The sequence below is a fragment of the Triturus cristatus genome, chromosome 2_1 (genome assembly GCF_964204655.1).
Source record: "Triturus cristatus chromosome 2_1, aTriCri1.1, whole genome shotgun sequence".
In the NCBI taxonomy this organism is placed as follows: Eukaryota; Metazoa; Chordata; class Amphibia; order Caudata; family Salamandridae; genus Triturus; species Triturus cristatus.
The window spans coordinates 989,465,832-989,486,303 of record NC_140581.1 but is presented as its reverse complement, the minus strand read 5'-3'; the positions used below and the strand labels follow the sequence as shown (position 1 = coordinate 989,486,303).

The window sequence follows — 20,472 nt, the reverse complement described above, 5'->3', positions numbered from 1 at the left end:
ACTTAAGGTAAAACAAGAATTTCTTTGGAATGATGAACTTGAAAGTGACTTTATAAAAATAAAAAGTGATCTTATTTCTGCATTTCCTCTCCAAGCTTTTGACAATCTTGCACGAAGTATCATCACCACTGATGCAAGTGGCAAAGGCTTAGGAGCAGTACTATCTCAAATCAATGACAGAGGTGAAGAAGTGACCATCGCCTTTGCTTCTCATTCACTATCACTGACATGAGAGAAATACTCGGTGATAGAAAAAGAAATGCTAGCCACTGTATGGTTGATGGAAAAATTTAGGCAGTTTGTGTGGGGCACTAAATTCATTCTCTGTACCAACCATAAACCATTGCTTAAAGTATTAACCTCAGAAGGTGTACTCAAAGCCACTCCAAGAATAGCAAAAATGAACTAGAAACTCTTGGACTTCACTTATGAGGTTGAATACCTACCTGGGAAAAGAAATCAGGTAGTGGACCACCTCAGTAGATCTCCCTTACCATATGAATCTTCTGAACAATCTGACTGGGATGACTTCAACGTGGCTGCAGTATATGACAATACTAATGCCATCACCAAGGATGAATGGGACACTGAGCCTTCGCATGATGAGGTATTGTGTAAAGCAGCATCCTTCATCACCCAAGGATGGCCCAGCAAAAATTAAAGTCAAGAACATTTAAGAGCTATGTGAGAAATACAAAATGAACTATCTATTGACAATTCTGGTTACATTTGTAGAGGAGAGAGAATTGTTGTTCCCACAGCATTATGATCCAAAGTCTTAGAAATAAATCATGAGGGTCATCTTGGCATCCTAAAGGTAAAAGCCAGGATCAAGATGTCTTATTGTTGGCCAGGTATGGACAGAGGTACAGAAAAAATTGTTAAACAATGTTCTATTTATCAAGATGCTGATAAAACCCAACGGGTACTCAGACCCATCCCTGGTACCAGACTCCTTCCTGATCGCCCTTGGGAAAATCTCAGTATTGATTGGTTAGGTCCCATTGATGATGAAGAAGGCCATCAAAAGCACATTCTTGTAGTCATTGATGATTACTCAAAGTGTCCGGAGATTGAGATCACTAAAAACTTTGATACGAAACAAGTCATAAAATTTATGGAGAGTGTTTTTGCGAGAAGGGATTTCCAAGAACATTCTAAGTAACAATGGACCACAATTCTCATCTGAAAAATACATAAAATTCTTGGAAAGAAATGGAATTTGTGGGAAGAAAACCCCTGTATATCATCCAGCAGGGAATGGTATTGTAGAAAGATTTAAGAGTCTTAACAGGCAGTGTACAAGCATTATTGAATGTACGTAAAAATTGGGAAAAGGGATTTTAAAGCATACTGTGGGCTTACAGAATGACACCCACAGGTACTGGTTATAGTCCATTCAGAATATTACGAGGCAGAGAACCATTTACAAAAGACAATGTTGCTTGGAACACCATGAAGACATGTGGTAAATGGTTACCCGTTTGGTCAGATCTAACTTAAGAAAAATGCATGAAACCTGCAAAGCCCATTTCGACAAAACACACAACCCCTGTGACATTAGCCTGAAGGAAGGTGATTAGGTCAAGGTGAAACTTGCTTTTAAGGTAAAAAAGGGACAGAGTAAATACTCGGCACCATTCCAAGTAATTAAGCCTTACTCAAAGTCTGCCAAATTGAGTGATGGAAAAGTTTGGCATTACAACAGGCTGTCTAAGAGTGGTGATTTTAGCCACAATAAAAAAACTGAGAAACCTTCTTCCTCAGTAAGTTGGATGTGGGATGAAGTCACTGATATCACTGTTACTAATCAAAAAAATGTCCATCCTCAATCTGTCAGGGTTTATCCTACTGACGCTGTACAACCTTCCTGTAGTTCAGGGAAGATGACACGTGTTGGTAGAGCGATAAGATTACCGAAGAAATATAGAAGCTATGCTATGTAACTATTCTTTATTTTTGCAAAGGAAGGAGTAGAGCTCCGCTATGTATCCTATGTACCCTTTGCATATTGATTTTCTTACATTCTAATTCTTAATGTTTGCTGAATATCTTTAGGAATATGCCTTTCTCATATATGTATTTGTTCTAGTTTATATTGGTTGATTAAAGAGAGGAGATGTGGCATCACAGCTATCATAGTAACCATTGCTATGGTGACTGATGCTGTATGCCTCTGTGTGTTCTAGAGCTAGGCTGCAGCAGTTAGTGAGAAGCCTTGCTGTTGGATGGATGTATCTGCTTGCTCTTAAATAAATACTCTAAACTTGAATACCAGAGTGTAGTATCTTTACAGGGTCCTGATGAGATATAACAGCAGCAGCTGTAGTTATGCTTTGCTCTTCTTTCACTTCTATGTCACGACGAGTACCATGGGAAGAGTATTTACATGGTAACATCTTTGACAAATTCATAAACAAGGGGTTTAATATATATGTCCCTGTTCTTTATCTGGCATTGCAAAATGCTCGATATCTTCAGAGGAATTTTTAAGTTCCATGTCATTGTATACTTTGAGTCTTCATAAAATGTTTGATAGGCCTGGCTAGGCAGAGTGGGCCCGATTCACAGAACTAACTTAAGACAAAATCCTAAACTTACTACTTTTGGTATTCACATAAGGCATTTAGTAGTAGGAAAGTTAGGATTTTGTCTTAAGTCTGTCCTAAGTCTGTCTTAACTTTGTCTTAAGTTTGTCTTAAGTTTGTCTTAAGTTTGTCTTAAGTCTGTCTTAGGTCTGTCTTAAGTCTGTCTTAGGTCTGTCTTAGGTCTGTCTTAAGTCTGTCTTAAGTCTGTCTTAAGTCTGTCTTAAGTCTGTCTTAAGTCTGTCTTAAGTCTGTCCTACTACTTTTGGTATTCACAGAAGGCATTTAGTAGTAGTAAAGTTAGGATTTTGTCTTAAGTTTGACTGAAGACAGACTGAAGACAGACTGAAGACAGACTGAAGACAGACTGAAGACAGACTGAAGACAGACTGAGGACAGACTGAGGACAGACTGAGGACAGACTGAGGACAGACTTAGGACAAACTTAAGACAAAATCCTAACTTTACTACTACTAAATGCCTTCTGGGAATACCAAAACTAGTAAGTTTAGGATTTTGTCTTAAGTTAGTTCTTTCCCCGCTGTCAGGCGCAAGACGCAGATTTCCTCCATATGTTTTGGACGTGCCCGGATATCCAGACCTACTGGTCAACTATCCACGGGACCCTCCGAGATCTTACGGGACTGCCTCATCTAGGTACATGGGAGTACTGCGCGCTGGGAATAATGGGCCGGAAGAAACGGCACAAAGTGCCCATACGATTTGTCTCCTTAGCACACCTCCTGGCTAAACGTTGCATAGCTATGCATTGGCGTTCCCCTACAGGCCCCCCGCTAGTGGCATGGAAGGGGGCGGTGCTCAAGTGGGCCGCGGCTGAGGAGGATGCCCTGCGAGAGGAGGAAGCGAAGGGCATACGTAAAACCACGATTTCCCTGGAGTGGGCGCTTTTGATACATCAGTTTAAACAGTCCCAGTCCCTAGCTGATCAGGGCGCGACCGCGACCACCCCTACCGCCACGCAGTCACACGCGACACAAACCCACTCGGATGACGCTCCCCCCTAACGCTTCACACCTACCCGGGAGCGGCTAGGTTTCCTATCCCCGCTGCTCCAGTGCCTACACCTATGCCGTATGTCCGCCTGCATGGTAATACCCTCGGCCAGGGGTTCCCACTGTGTTGCTTCACCAGTTCCCTAACGAACCACATGTGATATGGTCCGGCTGGCCCCTCTTTGATAGTCCATGACAACCCCCTAGTTTGCTCTCCCCCTCCCTGGTTTGTTCCTTAATATGGCAAACACCTATTGCATTGCATATAACTGAAGTAAAGGTAATTATAAATGTCAAGATAGATATCACCTGCCTGGAAATATGTACTTTATGACACTGCGATTCAATACTGATATGTAACGACTGTACTAACAAATGCCAATAGAAACAAGTTACAATCAAGTTAGTTCTGTGAATCGGGCCCAGTATTTTCATGTCATTGTACTCTTTTGCACTGTGAACCTTGTTTCACCCACACTGCTGGCTGGCGAAAATATTAGACAACATTTTATAATTAACCTTCAAGCTACTTCATGGCGTTAGTTTTAAAATAATGTTTATTATTGTACATTTTTTTTGTGCGTTTTCTTTTTCTTCTGCGCAACAACTTTACATATGTTGTGTATTTATTTTAATTATCTCTAACTGTTGTACATCCAGTTGCTAAATCATATGATCTGATAGACACTTCTAGTTGAAGATTCCTTACTTAGAATATTCCCCAGGTGTCAGATTGGATTTGACGCAGTGCCTCTGTGCGTCAGTAGGTGGTGTCGTTGGGCTCCGTACCGGAACTGATGTGTGCAGCTCCTATATAAACGCCCCACAGTACACTGACATCAGTTCTTTTCTTTCTACACCATCAGGACAGATCTGGAGAGTTACCTCTGTCTACTTTTAAAAAAACTTTTTCACAATTTTGTTGACTCATTTTTAGGTCTCGCTGAGACAGCGAAAGCTGTCTCTTTGAGACATTTTGTAAGTGGGTTTTAAAAGTGCTTCCCCTGGCATAGAGCTACAGTGCACGAGGCGTGCACGCGTGCAAAGCAGCCATATGGCTTTACGTCGCTCTCCCTCGTAGCCCCTCTCCGCCCCCTTCCCTGCTGCTATTTCACACCAGTTTATCAGAACTCCCGCTTCTCTCCCCCACCCCCCACCATCGCGTCTCGCGCGTCCAATGCTTGTTTTCATTGCTTGAAAGTCTCAGATTGAAGTTTTAAGAAAAGGAATTCGCGGAGGCATTTCTATACATCACCATGCATTCTTTAGTTCCCGTCCAGTCCCCTCTCCTCGCCCTTTCTCCCCCCACCCCTTCTGAAATGAACCAAACCAGTGCCTGCTTTAACACGTTCCTGCCTCTTCCGTCAAATGAAAACATGACCACTTTCTGGAGGTTGGTTGTGGAGAGGGGGCCGCTGCGCGTCCAGTAGTTCAGTAAGGTTAATATAGTTTTAGTGGGACCCCGTGTGATAAAGGCAGTCCCTCCACCCATCCCCTCCTGGCCCTCCCTCCCACCACCACCCTTGGAGGGGGACGGTCCTCTTTCCCTTTCATTTTTTCATTCATTCATTCATTCTTTTTGTCCTCTTGGGCAGTTCACTCCAGGGGGTAGCATGTCTTGTGATTGCGGTAAAAACCAATTCAGTGCAGTATAAAGGAGGCTCTTTTCGCAGGGTGCTAACCACTGAATTTAGCAGAACAATCAGATTCGACATGCACAGAGCGCAGACTGATTACAGCGTCAGTGGGAAATCGGAACATCTACAAAAAGATGGTTTAATGCAGCAGAACTTTAAAAAAAGGGAGAAGTGCACAAGTAACCAGAAACAAATCTGTACATCACAACCCAAGCTGCCCCCCCCACCCCCGTTCTCCCAGGGCTGCCAGAGGATTGCTTAAGGCTTGTTTAATGTCGATTCCTTCGGGAGCAATATTCATCTTGCATCCTGGGAACTGTAGTTGAACGAATACATCTTTGTGATGTTGGTGGATTTCTGAAATACAACAGAAATTGCCAATCAGAAAAAGTAAATAACTAACGTGTAGGCAGCCCCTTGTTGGGATCCTAAATCAGGTTTCTCAGAAAACTTTGTGAGATTTTATTCCAATCAAAGGGGAACAAATGCTCACTCTGCAGGCAGCCCTGACAGACTTTGTGGGCAGCCGCACCTGTGCTGATGCGCTGCTGGGTGGAATCCCATCTGGGCATGTACCCTAAGTGTTGAGCCAGTACTGCCAAAAGGCACATACTGTTCAGTGACGCCCAAAAACTTGCACATGAATATGTACCAAGTTTGGGCCTTAATATGGGTCAAATCTCTTTCTTTTGTAATATACGGACTACTATATATATGAAAAATGTGACAAATAACTGCCGTCATTGGCTGGATACTGAGCAGGGTTTCACGTTCAGATGGCAATACAAAGTTTCCTGCGAGGCCATTTGCAGTGTCTGACTGTTAGAAGTCCAACTCTTCATATCTCAGTTGCCATAAGACAGAGGTTTTAGTTTTGTGGTGGACAGACATTATGAAATGAACATCTAGACCAGATCACTCGGTATGGAGGGCTAGTTTCCTAATGGTTGAGGCTCTTGTCCGGAAAGTGACCTCGGTATGTATTTTTAGGTCTCGCCTGACCCAGCGCATGCGCTGGTCTGGCGAGACTTACAAAAAGTGCTAACAGGCCAGCCTAGAGCTACAGTGCATGTGCGCGGGCGCGCGCGCCGCACTTGACCGCGATTACTTTCACTTTTGCGGCAGCACGGCCGCTTGGCATAGCCAATAGGTCTTGCTTTTGGGACCTTATAAGTATTTAGTTATGCAACTGTTGCATGGCTAAACACTTATAAGGTCCCAAAGGCGAGACCTATTGGCTATGCCAATGCTTGTTTGACTTTGTCTGCCAGTGTAATAGAGATGTCACCCAGAAAAAATGTGGGCTTTAAACTTTGTGGTTCCTGTCACAAAAAGATGTCTGTGACAGAGCTCCATCTAGTTTGCCTCTAGTGCCTGGAGCCGGGGCACAACTCTAAGTCCTCTGAAAACTTAGAACCCCAAGGTGGTGCGGGAGCGCTCCCTTAAGCTTCTGGTCACTCGACACCAGTCGACTCCGTGATGCTCAAGGTCTGATCACATAGAAAGTCCTAAGCCCCTTCGTGGAGCCGTTCCAGTGTTTGTCATCAAGCTCGAAGTCTTTGGGAAAATCCCACAAAAAAAAATCAAAGAAATTCAGGAAGTCTAAGTGTTCTTCAACTTCACCGCACCGGTACAAATCATCAGATGAGGTACGGGAACGGTGTCACCACTCTAGGCCATGCTCCCACATCTTTAGCCGGAAGGTCTGTATCTAGGTCTGCTCCGCGCCTCTCCCTGAATTTCACAGTGTTGGATTGACTCTCGCCCAGATACCTGAATTTTAAGAGGCCATGAACCTCATATTTGGGCAGGTCGACCCCTCTGAACCCCTTTGAGCCCCATAGTTTCAACGGGTGCCCCACTGGGTGTCACAGTAAGATCCACTTACCTGAAAACCAGGCACCGCAGGAACAGAGAAGGTCCGTCTTTCGAGTATTTAACCCTCCACGCTGACTGGGGAACAGCATTGAGCGGTAAATCACTGGTGAAAAAGGGAAACAAGGCAAGGATTCTCCATGCCGTGACGTAGCTTTCATGAGGTAGGTGTCCAGGATTTTTTTTTTCCTCTGGCTGATATCCCTTTCATCAAAAATGGTGCTTTGGGAATGCCTTCTTTTCAAAAACAAAAAGACAATGAGAAAAGGGGACAAGCCTCGTGCAACACTGTAGTGAAGACAGGGTTTTATGTGCACACATTGCTATGTTAGCATACGCGCTTTAGAAGTTAAACTCCTTCTTGCAACTTTGCTGCTTTTGCACACAACACTATAGGTAGCTGTTATTACAAGTAAAACCGCTTGCTTGCTTTTTATTCACATGAGAACGGTCGGTTGTTCACATCCCTAGAAGTGCACCACGACCTTAGTTTGCACACTGTGTGCAGAAACCGTCAAGGTCAAATAACAATGTATGCTGTTGAATTCAGGTTGATCGGCCCACGCTCTAGACACAACAAGCACACAGCTGCAAATATCTGAAACTCGGGTGCCTTTAATATTGCATTTGCATGCATGATTCAGACACTTGGAGAAAACCTTTCCAGACACAAAGAGCAGAGCTGATCCTGTGATGTGATTCATGTAAGCTGATCTTTGAGGTATGGGGTTCCCCATTCAAACCTAGAGTCCTTCTATTAGTATATAAAACTAGCTTACTAGCCAGGGGAGGGTGGTTCACAAGGTATTATAGGAACTGTTTCCACTATCATTATAATATGATTTCTCCCTTCATTTTCTATGGAATTATAACAATGCTGATGGTTTTATTTCTAATCATTTGTCTGCTTATGTTAGCCAAAGTACTGCACCTTAGAGCACGTAGTCAAAAATAAACATTTTAAACTTTTCCTTGTCTCTGATTACTCTTCTTGTGGACTGATATGAGAATAATAACGAAAAGGTTTTTCTGATTCCCACCATTCCTGAGAGTACTCTAAGTCGCTTGTTCTGCGTTGTCTAATCATTGGTAGCTTACGAAATGATATGAAGAACGAATGAGACACTGATGCTAGTCGGATAGGGGTTGTGGGTACTGAGGTGAGTTTTTTGGTACACCACAATTCACTGAGGTCCTGGTTTCCTGTGCACACTTCTGTGCATGAGCAGAATCCCCGCAACAACACATTTATACAAAACAAACACCTTCTTGTTTATTCGCATATAATACAAGTGGACGTAGCGCACCCAATGTGTAAAAAGCAGTCACTCAAAGTACCCAATTCACATAAAATCAAACTGCACTGAAAAAACGGCTCCCATTAATCTACAGGAGCAGGGTCAGATCACATTCCCTATTACTTTCATAGGAAAAAGTAGTGAAGGCAAAAAATGTACCCTCTTTAGTTGAAGTTCTTAATAGGAAGTCAATGGAGAACATAAAGCAAATCCATCGAGAATCAAAACCAGGAACAAAAAGGGCGTCGACATAAATCCTTAAAAATATGTCCAGAGAAGAATATTCTCAACTCAAAACTGAGGAATCCAGATTACAGTGCACTGACCTGGTAGGAAATGAATAGCATGGGTACTAAAAGAAGCAAAAGGGTAAAAAAGAGGAACAGTCTTACGCATCCTGGCGTTTGAAACTGGCGATATGCTAATCCAGCAACTGTAGAGGCAAGCACCATGAAGGCCCTAAGGAGACACAAATTACAGGGAAGGAAAAATCTGGGAATAGGAGGAAGAAACGAAGACCAACATAGCAGGGCAGAATATTTAGAACAGAACAATACGAGCCACAGGAAATCCTTCTTGGAACGGGAAACAAAACCAAGCTTCTTGGTTACGGAGGACGGCCCCCTAAATTGCTCCATCTCCATAAACCACTGACGCAACACAACACATGTGGTTATCATTCAGCCAATCAAGAGTGGCTGCGGCGCTCCTACCACACAGAACACAACATGGCCACTCGCATCAGAGGATTTCCAGGAGATATGGCCCAATGAGGTAAGGTAAAAAAAAAAAAAACGCTGAAAGGTGAGTCCAGAACTTACATAAACTGCCAACAGGTTGCCCTTTTACCATCACTGGCAACCAGTTGGTGGCAGGATCTGACATCACCGTCCACGCAGCAGTCTATAACATCGGACAAGTGGGTACTTCAGATTGTTCAGCAGGGTTACTTTTCTCCAGGGAACCCCATACGAAACATGCAACCATCACGACTACCCCTGTATGGTACGTGACACTGGGTTTCCACTGGCGGGTTCCCCCTCAGCTCCAGTCGGGCCCTCTGTATACAGTGCAAGAACCAGTTCCAGTGACACCGTATCTAGCCCCACAGCGGTGACACACCCATTATCTTATACGACTCCAATATAAAGGTAGATATGCATTGCCAGACGTAGACTCCGGCTGAAATTCGACCTTCCGAGTCAGAGCCAAGGACTTCTTTTTTATGACAGGCCCTGTGAGAAGTATGATTGGAGAACGTGTGAGGATCATTATGGCTACCAGACCACCTTAGAAGAGCCCAAAGACATCTGGTGTTGGGAAATGGCAGATACAAGTGGTCTGGACACCTCCCCAAACATGGGTTTTCCTCCTAGTGTGGCTTTGGAGGAATGGGCTCCCTTTGCCATGGTGGTGAGGCGGGCGGCTGAGGTCCTGGACCGTATGGTACCCTCAGTGGCAGTCAAGGTGAACATCTTGCAGAGGCGCTTCAGCCGGGAGTCACCCCCCCCCAGAACTTTTCATCCCCATTAATGAAGCCCTTACAGATGTCCTGCTTGGGGTATGGGCCAAGCCCTTCACACAGGCACTGTGCACAGGACAATTGACAGCTTTCATCACCCCGCTGCTGGGAATCCAGCTTCCCTCACCCAGCACCCCACCCTGGAGAACATTGTGGTCCAGGCCTCCACCTCCAAAATCAGCCCTGGTGTGTTCCCTACCAAACCACCAGATAGGGATTCTGAGAGACTAGATATTTTTGGCAAGAGGAATTTCTCCTAGGCTAGCCTTGCACTGCGGTTGGCCAACATTGCTTGCCTCGGGCTGATATACCCTCACTGTTTGGAATTTGGTGCGCAAATACTGGTCATTGTCTCAGAGGAGGCCCAAGCCTTAGTGACACCGCTATTACCGATGGAAGGGACTCAGCAAAGTTCCCCATTTGCTGCGGACTGGATACTACTGACTTGATAGGCAGAGCGATTTCGTTCTCATTGGGTCAGACATCATGCCTGACTGAGATCTACTGACTTTTTGGGGGGTGTTCCGGAATACCTTATGGGCATTCCCTTCGATGGTACCCAACTCTTTGGAGATGAGTCAGATTCCATGCTGGAGCACTTTATGGATATCTGGGCAACTGCACTGTTGCTGGGTCTCTCCATGGGCCTATGCCAACCCTATTCTGCCTTTCACCCCTTCTGTTACTACGGTAGAGACTATCAGTTGCATCCATTCCGGCCCAAGGCCAATGGGCTTACAGGCTCTTCAGCCCTTTTGTGGATGTGGACATGGGTCCCACAAGTCTTGTGGGACACACAGCCAATGCTCTACCCAGTCCACCCCCTTGGCAACCGCAGCCTCAAAACACCTTTAGTTTGCGCTCTTACCATCACGGACAACCAGTTGGTGGCAGGATCCGACATCACCGCGTCCTCGCTGGCAGTCCATAACATCAGACAAGTGAGTACTTCAAATTGTTCAGCAGGGTTACTTCATCCCTTTTTTAGAAACCTTGTCACCCACACCACGATCCTCGGACTGACGGATGAAGGATCACCTCTCCCTGCCCCATCAGGAAGTGCATGCTCTTTTGGCCAAAGGAGCCATAGAGAGGGTGCCGGCATCAGGAGTAGGTTGTGGTTGCTATTCCCCATACTTTCTGGTGCCCTCAAAGGACAGAGGCCTCTACTCTATTTTACCCTGCCTCCTCTCAACTTCTTCCTTAAGAAGGAGAAATTTGAGATGCTCATGTTGGTTCAGGTTCTGTTTGCCCTGGACCCTGGAGACTCGATGGTAGCGCAGGATGCCTACTTTAATAAACCCGTCTATCCTGCCCACAGGCGCTACCTGCGATTCAGGGTGGGCCACAAACGTGAGCCATGAACATTTTAGGTTTTGCTATGTTCCCTTTTGCCCTCACTAGCGCCTCTTGGGTGTTCACCAAGGAGATGACGGTGATTGCAGCATATCTGCAGAGATTACAAGTTCCAGTCTACCCCTACCTCGATGACTAGCTGTTGTCTCCCACGCCAAACTACGGCATACCTCCTGCATTTGCCGGGGTACACTATCAACATGCTATCAATAGCTATTCTGGACACTGTGCAGTTTCAAGTCTATCCTCCTGAGCTGCAAGTCCAGGATATTCAGGCTATGATTTTTCAGCCTGCATCCTGAATTTTGGTGAGACTGACCCTGAGGCTGCTGGCCTCCTGCATCCTCCTGGTAACACATGCCCATTGACATTTGCAGGCTTTGCAGTGGGACTTGAAGTCCTAGTAGGACTAGCATATGGGGAATCTCTCCGACCTGGTCCAGATATTGTACAGAACTGCAAAGGATCTCCACTCGTGGCTGTCGTATCACAACTGGGTCGTGGGAGACCCCTCTCTCTTCCCCACCCAGTGCTGAATGTAGTGAAAGATGCATCACTCTTGGTTCTGAGAGCACTTGCAACTTTGGTACCGAAACTGGTAACACCCTCTCACGTAGGCCAGACCATCCCATTATCTAACTTCTTTGCTCCTCCTCACCCTTTCAAAGAGGTGGAGAGACTCCACTGCCTGGACCCAAACAGAGGATTATCACTATATCGATCATACCAAAGAGTTCCGGATGGACGATGAACTCTTCATTAGGTTGGTCAGGGTTAAGAAAGGAAAAGCCACCCAGAAATGGACCATCTCAAGATGGGTTGTGCTCTGCATTAAAATCTGCTACGCATTGGCCAAGAAGCAACCAGGTGAAGGCTTGTGTGCTCATTCAACAAGAACCAAGGCTGTGACCACTGCGTTAGCTTGTGTAGTTCTTGTACTGGTTATCAGTCAGGCTGCAACGTGAATTTCTCTGCACATGTTTACCAAGCACTACTGTCTGCACAGTCAGGTCCGTCATGACAGACATTCACAGACCCTCCCTTGGAGAGATATCACTTTGGTATCTGTTCTAAGGTAAGTAATCTGTGGCTAGAAGTCTCTATCAGATAAACAAGTTACTTACCTTTAGCAAAGCCTTATCTGGGAGAGACTCTATCTAGCCGCAGATTCCTTACCAACCCCTCCATCCTCACCCGCTCTGTGAACAGATTTCTCTACATAAGGTGACTCCTCTAGGCCCTTATTCTCGGCACACTGGTCCATAAGAATGCTGTTGTGGCTCTGTGCTGCTTTTTCTAAGGAAAGGAATCTGTGGCTAGATAGAGTCTCTAACAGATAAGGCATTACTGATGGTAAGTAACTTGATCATTTCTACATCACCTTTTTGTTATTTACCACTACATTTTGTGTTAAGCATTGCTTCGTCAGGGGAAATGTGGAAACAGTTAGACCACTGATTAATATTCATGATAATATTGAGGAATAATAATCAACCCTAAATATATATCCGAGAAGTGCTTTTTCCTTTCGTTTAGTAATCCAAAACGGTGTATAATTGTTTGCTTACATTTGGTCCACAAACCTACACCAACATTTAGCTCCCATTTCATCATTCAGCATTCAATTTGTTCAAAATTCACATAACATTTCAAAGATCATCTTGTTTCTTTTGTGACATCCTGCTCTGCGACCACAACAAAATCTGTGAAGTAGTTGGCTAATTATATTCAATTCTCCATCCTAGGGTAAGGTTCACATCTCTACCACCCCTGTACCACCTCTCTGATTATGTTATCAGTTTGCTCCTATGGTTTCTTACCTTAATTTATCAATAGTGCTTAAGTTTCAAGCATCTTTGCTCCAGCTATTTTCTTCTTGGAAGAACACCCAAACAGTCTTAACCGCAACGTTTACGAATGTGTACACCTTTGTGGCTTCCATGCTTCTAATCAGGTTTGTGCATACAGGTAGACTAATCAACTGAAGAGCAGACATCTGGCAACCAATTTGAGGCCTGATAAATCAACTCCTAAATTCACGATGTCAAATCTCCACTGACTAATGGCCCAGGAAGTTATCAAAGCATTTACATCTCTACTAGTGCTTCTCAAACCTCCAATGTTATTGTTCTTGAGGAAACACAAGATCTGTTAACAGATCTAATGCTGTTGTACTGTCTATCTTATTGTCAGCCCTTCTGGGTCATGGATAATGACACAAATAAAAATAGCTAGATAATTTATTCTTATTAAATAAATGTTATTTTAACTTTTGACCATTACAACCCAAATGTTGCATACCCCTATTGACAACCCGCAAACATGCTTTGGCATTACATTCAAGCAGCAATTTTGTGTCTGTTTTTTTAGCAGTCTACAAAAGATTGCAACATATACCCTCAATAGGTTTAATTATCAACTGCATTTATACTCAACAATGTTGTACCGTCAAAGCATTATTTTACATATGACATATTCAGTTTGTCTTGCTGTTAACCTTGAATAATCCAGTATTACAAATTGTAATCCCATACACGAAAATGAAAACAAAATTAAATTGAATCAGTGTCGTAAATCTATGACCCTGTCCACATATATAAATAAATATGTTCAAATGAAACATTTAAGTTCAACTTTGTCATTAGGTCCTGTTGGTTGTAGTTTATTTAGCCTGCTAATCCAAGAAAAAGTACAATCTGTGCTAGGATTTTCTCCACGTCCTCAACCCTTTTTGGGGTATGACTTTTTCCAGAAGTTGAACTCTGATTTGATTGAGAGTGTGTTTTTGGTATTTCTAGCGGACCGCCAATGGAGCCCTCATGTTACTTGTTCTTATGTTACTTTTATGTTCAGTAAAACTTGTTTTAGCCTGCCTGCTGGTTTTTCCTACATTTGCCTTCCAACAGGGTTATTTTATGTAATGCACATAAAATCAAAAGTGTGTCATAAGTAGTGAATTGTTTTAATGGGATCTTCTCACCTGTGATTGGATTTGTCACAGTACTTCATGTTAAGATAATATTGTAATGTGTGCAGTTTAGACATGGAAATGTCCTTTTTTTACCACTGACTGTCTCCCTTGTTTCTTTATTATAATGAGTATCTGCTTTTATGGGGTAGTTTTGGATGGTTCTATTTTTTTGTGTGTGAAATAATCGGCAAATAATACACATTGAAGCAAATTGTCACAAAGATTTTTATTATTAAAATCAATATTACATATTTACATGGAGCTTATTTGTGAAAATATAAGATAATCATTAAATGAAATAATAACTGATGTGGAATTATGATCTGTCTTGTAATTTCTTTGTTACTTGAGCCTTGGTGCTGGCCTTGAATCATCTGTGGCACAACTGATGTTATAATGCAGAATTATACACATAGTGTCAATTTAGCTCAACAGTTCTACTCATGTTTATTGAAGAAGATGCATGAGTTTTACTAAATGTTTACAGTTCGCGCATTAATATGATTGTTGATTTCTTAGAAAGATTTACTTTTCTCTTTGAATCCAAATGAGTTGATTGGAAGATCTGAAGAAATAGAAAGCGAGCAACAAATAAAACATTTGCTGCTATATATTTATTTGGGGCAATTTGTAACATTAATCATAATTGTATTTACCATACCAAAATCAATCACAACAACACTGCCTTAAAAACAGTCAATTGTTCAATTATCTGCGGATGTTAGACGTCCACACTCCTGCTGTACGTGACTCTTCCTGGGATGTCCACATTAAGGTCCCGATTCCGATCCGTTAAAAAAAATTCCCGTACGACTCGTATCTGTATTTTTTTACGTACCAATCGTACAAGTCCCGTACAAACGGCCAAGTACGATTCGTACATGGAAAATACATACGAATGACCTCGGGAAAAGTCTCTAGACACGTCCCCGGACAGTTTTACGTACGATTCATAAAACTGAAGTCCGAGCACACAAGTACGATCCATACCGGCGTTCTGAATACACATTCGTATGTAAAACGTCCCGTACGGCGCGAACTGTGTACCACCCCTACCCCGGGTACACCTGAGCGAGGGGTACGAGTTGTATGGCCCCCCCAGCCTCCCACCCCACCCCCGTATGTACGAACCGTACCCCCACCCCGTATGTACGCACCGTACCCCCACCCTCGTATGTACGGCGCGTACCCCACCCCTGCATGTACGCACCGTACCCCCACCCCCGTATGTACGGCGCGTACCCCACCACCGTATGTACGCACCGTACCCCCACCCCCGTATGTACGGCACGTACCCCACCCCCGTATGTACGCACTGTACCCCCACCCCCGTATGTACAGCGCGTACCCCCACCCCCGTATGAACAGCGCGTACCCCACCCCCGCATGTACGCAGGTGGGGGTATGCGCCGTACATACGGGGGCGAGGGTACGGTGCGTACATACGGGGGTGGGGGTATGGTGCGTACATACGAGGGTGGGGGTACGGTGCGTACATGCGGGGGTGGGCTACGCGCCGTACATACGGGGTTGGGGGTACAGCGCGTACATGCGGGGGGGCTGGGGGTACGGTGCGGATGTGTAGGGATGGGGGTACGGTGCGTACCGGCCCCCTTTTCCTAGTGCATCGCGGCCTACTTAGTTTTTCCGGCACTTTTTGTCTCCCGTAAAAATATTCCCGTGCAAAGTGCTGTGGGTACGAATCGTACTTGCTGGCCCGTAAAACGCTGCCTGACTCCGTGCGAATGTCGCGTACGCGCTGTCCGGATCGGACTTGTATGTATTTTTTAGTCGCACTGTGTTTTTTATGGTTCGTACGGAAATGGTATTTCTGTACGAATCGTACTTGCTGGTTTGTAAGGTGCATTCCCCGGGTACGAGTCGTACGGAGAAAACGCTCCGTACGACGATTCATACCCGGGTTTTACAGGATCGGAATCGGCACCTAAGTGTTAAATCTGTCTATTTTGGTGCATTTTAAAATCAAAACATGCATATAAACAGCATTCGCCAACAGATGGAGAGCATATGAAGCGCTCTTGGAAGGTTTATTAAAGAGCTGCTTCTTACGAGCTTTAGTACAGCATCTCAGTTGTGGACCACTGTGAAGGTTGTTGAGCATTCTACCATTTAGGCCAGTCACAGAGTAGGAAAAGGTGCTCACCTTTAATAACTGATTGAGATCTCCCACAGAGATTCTTTCTCTTTGAAATATTTCCTGCTAAGTTAGGACTGCCATATAAGTTGCAGTTTGTTATTTGGAATGCTTTATCATGTTAACAGGAAACAAAAAACATGTTTGCAATGAATGGTGCTGCTACACACATCAGCTCAGTTTGTCAGGTACCAGAAGCCTCCCAGGAAGCTGTAATATGTGGAACCAACACACCAGAGCCAACGTTTTCGAGAGAAGAACAAGAATGTTTGAAAATAAATGTTACTTAGGATTGGTTTTGATTTTTGTTTGTCCATTTTCCTCACAGTTATTTCTAACAATTTCTCAGGTGGGTCCAAGAAACATTGGAAGACGTTACTTTGGATATATATATAGAAAACTACAGATGTTTTTAATCAACCCTTCTGCTAAAGTGTCCGAGTGAAGGCAATAATGATTTGTAACGTAAGCAGAGGGAGGAACAAGTATCCGCAGTCCGATTTCTTGAATTCAAACACCTATCAAGAATGCTATGCTAACTGTTCTTCCCTTGCTGGAATGAGCAATTTTGTGTGCTGTCTGATACAATGCTTAATCCATGACAATAAATACACTCTGCTTGGACACCACCGTAATCTACTAACAACTGTCCATCCATGGATTATTTATGTATTCTAGATGCATAATTACTTAATTAATATTTCAATAGAGTTCTTCATCCCCTTGTATTGATGGAGAAATGGTAAGAAGCTGAAAGGGCTGGTTCAAATGAAGCTTTTAAATACACTTGTTCAGAATAAGTTAATTCAAAGAGTTATGTTAAAGTTAAGAAAAGTTAAGTAAACAACTAAACTATCCACTATTCAACAACTATCCATTGGTTGAAAGGGAGACCTGAATCAACACCAGATTCAAATACCACTGAGTTAGTGTTTAAGGAATCAGAGGGCACTTCTTATTATTTGTATATTTATTATGATAAATGGTTACACTGTTAGTGCTGCTGTGAGGAATTAAGGGGCTGATGTTCCCTTCACCCATTCTTTCCTCAAAGTAGCTCACTGTCTTCTCACAGACTGGGGGTTCCTATGTGCCCCATATGGCCAGACAACCCTGATGTTTGGCCATAAATTAAAGCAACATTGAATTTAATATGCATTGACCTAAGACTAACACGCATAGAAACTTCTCTTTCACACTTACAGTAATAATAAATAAGAATCTTTTACATCAATATGTCAATTCCCAGTACTAGTAAGAAATGTTCTGGCTAGAACAGGACACCTTTTTCATATCTTTTTTCACTTATGGCGTACTATCAGATTGATGCATATTACAATCACTTTGTTGAACTTTCACTGCACTACAAAGAGGTGTTCCATGTAAGTAACCACAAAACCACCTATGTAATTTGATATACTGTCACAGGTCCTGAATGTGCACAGAACCTAGGAAGGATAGTAAATTACTTCCTGTCCATGTGCACTGGAAGACCCCCAAAAGGGAACCCTCTTGCTCCCTTGGAATTCCACATGATCACAAATCATTCCCTTTCTTCTCCCAATATAATTCCTATGTCTCTTTATTGCTCTGTACAAGGTTCAGTTGCGCCCCCGCTGGACTTTTGAGATAGAAATACCAAGACATACATACGTACAAGATGATGTGCATTCATTTGCTTATAAAGTATTATACAAATGCTATTATCCATCTCTGTGTTTCAACTTTCATGCAAAATAGATTTACCTGCATTCTAGGCTTTCCGCAGAAGAGTTGAACCTAAAACTGAGTCCTAGCTTAGTGAACAAATATTCCATTGACTTACAACATAGGAAACAAGAAAAGTGCACATAGTGGGCTGGATTCAGCCTAGAAATCCGGAAACTGGCTGCACAGCTACAATGCGCATGTAGTTTCCTTCAGACCGATAAGGCCATTGGGGCCTAATTCGCTCTGCAGTCTTGTTCGCAACAATAAACATACATGCAAAATTAGGCTAGGAAAAGTTGAAGAGGACACCTGGAAAATATTTTCTCTTATCAAACACAGCCTGGAGCATGCAAATGGGAGCTATCAAACTATTGTAGATGCGAAAGGAATATTTACAGACAACTGTACAAATGCAGAATAAAAAAATCATAGTTAAATAAATCATTAGCACCAATTGTGTCAACAAATACAACACTGGAATGGCCTTGAGTCTGTAGAAAAGTCTTAAGTTCGGGTGAGCTCAGCATTTGCTTAGGCACATCGGAGAGCAGAGGAATGGGAACCAGAATAAAGTATGCCTTTTAGACACAAACAAGCCCAAAGTTGGCATTTTCTTTTGGCTTTTTCCCAGTGTCACTTTTGCAAGGTTGTGTTCTTGAGTAACGAGCTGCTGGACCGGGTCAGGGCAGACAATACCAGGTCTACACTGCATGCTGCCAGACGTTGGCTTGTACCGGTTCTAATCTCTCGCCAGTGCATCTTGCCTTCTCACAAACCAGATGGTACTTATGGCTGCCAGGATCCTCCTTTCCATAAAGAGACCAGAGCTCCAGCAGCATATGTGTAAGCAGATGAGGTAGGTCTGTTTGTGTGATACAGCTATGTACAGAGAACAGGGAGAGACTGGACTGTTTCTGATCTAAAAGTAATGGCCACCTATAGGTCCATGTAAACCCCCACTAATTTGAAGCAGGCCCTGAATGATATTAAAGCATTTTTTGCAATTAAAAACAAACTGAGAGACTTTGACTTGTGCACCACAGTGTCGGCGCTTATGTGGGCCTAATTAAATTACTCAATGTTTCTTTGTTTACCATTAAAAGGAACCTGATCGCTATGCTTAATTACCACGTGAATTAAAACCACCATCTCCTAGTCTGTACTAAGCAATCTTTGGTGTAAATATTGCAATTAATCATTGGAAAAGCAATCAGTCCACCTTTAGGAAACTAAAAACCTGGATTGTCTTTAAACATTTGCTTTCAAGTACACTTTCATCTGCAAACAAAATGTATTGAATTCTTGTATATGCTTTGGTTTTTGTATTGGTGTTCCCTAAATTTAATGAGGTAAATCTGCTTTCACTGAGAAAAGGAAAACCACAGACACGAACAACAAAAGGATATGTCCCTGCTTGGCCCAAAGTAAGCTGCAACCCTACCATTCTAGTATCTCCATTAGCACCCACTGTTGTTGCCCCTTTCATGAAATTCTCCTTCCTGAGCAGGGCTCCTCATAGTTTGGTCACACTCTTGATCCATGGCCTAAAAGCAGACACTTTAGTGTAGACTCCAGGAGAATCTTTCACTCCACAACCATATCCCCAAGAGGTTACACCATAGACAACCCAGTTTCCTCCTGGCCTTTCACACATCAGCGGCCCACCACTGTCTCCTTGGCAACTGTCCACATGCTTCTGTTCTTGGAAGCTCCCAGCACAAAGCATCCGCCCTGTAAACCGGCTCTTGTATCGCTGTGTACATACCCTCTTGGGTAGCAGAGGGATGGACGCCTCCTGCAACGTCCTGGAATAGGCCCTTCCTTTCAGAAAAAGATAACATATTTTAGAGTCAGAATGTGTAATAAGTATTTAACATTTTTAACATCATGATGAATTAAATATTTTGGGAACAACAACCCATGCAAGATGCACAAAAGAAGAAACACACACACAATTGCCACCCCCACTTGCCACCACCCCTGTCATAAGAACGCAAGTACTTTATGAAGGGTTTCCACCACAGAATCAAAGTATTATTAGAAGGTATGTACCTGTAAATCTTCTTTATGGAACAATCTCATTTTAGCTTCAGTAGTTATTGGTGTAACCAGGTTTTTACATTGTGGGCATATGACTTTTCTTTTAGGGTGTACTCCTCTCTGTGTGGTTATGGTTGGTGCTACGTGTACAGGAATGACAACTCTACCTTGTTTATGAGTTAAAATGTGATAGGGACATGATATCTTCAGTAAAAATTCAAGTGTCGCCTATGTGCTTAAAACCCCCCATTGTTTATCTTTTTCCCTAATGAAACACACTCACAAGTATGATGGGTGCCAGACTCAGAAG

General features: G+C 43.4%; 1 protein-coding gene across 1 annotated transcript in view; it reads right to left on the bottom strand.

The window, feature by feature from the left end:
* Positions 1 to 14,468: 14,468 nt before the first annotated feature.
* The window catches only part of PRSS12 (serine protease 12), a 474,415-nt gene continuing 468,411 nt past the window's right edge, over positions 14,469 to 20,472 (bottom strand). The window contains exon 13 of the mRNA XM_085634365.1: positions 14,469 to 19,943. Coding sequence (XP_085490491.1) covers positions 19,636 to 19,943 — 308 coding nt within the window. The 3' untranslated portion in view covers positions 14,469 to 19,635. The remainder of the gene's footprint in view (positions 19,944 to 20,472) is intronic.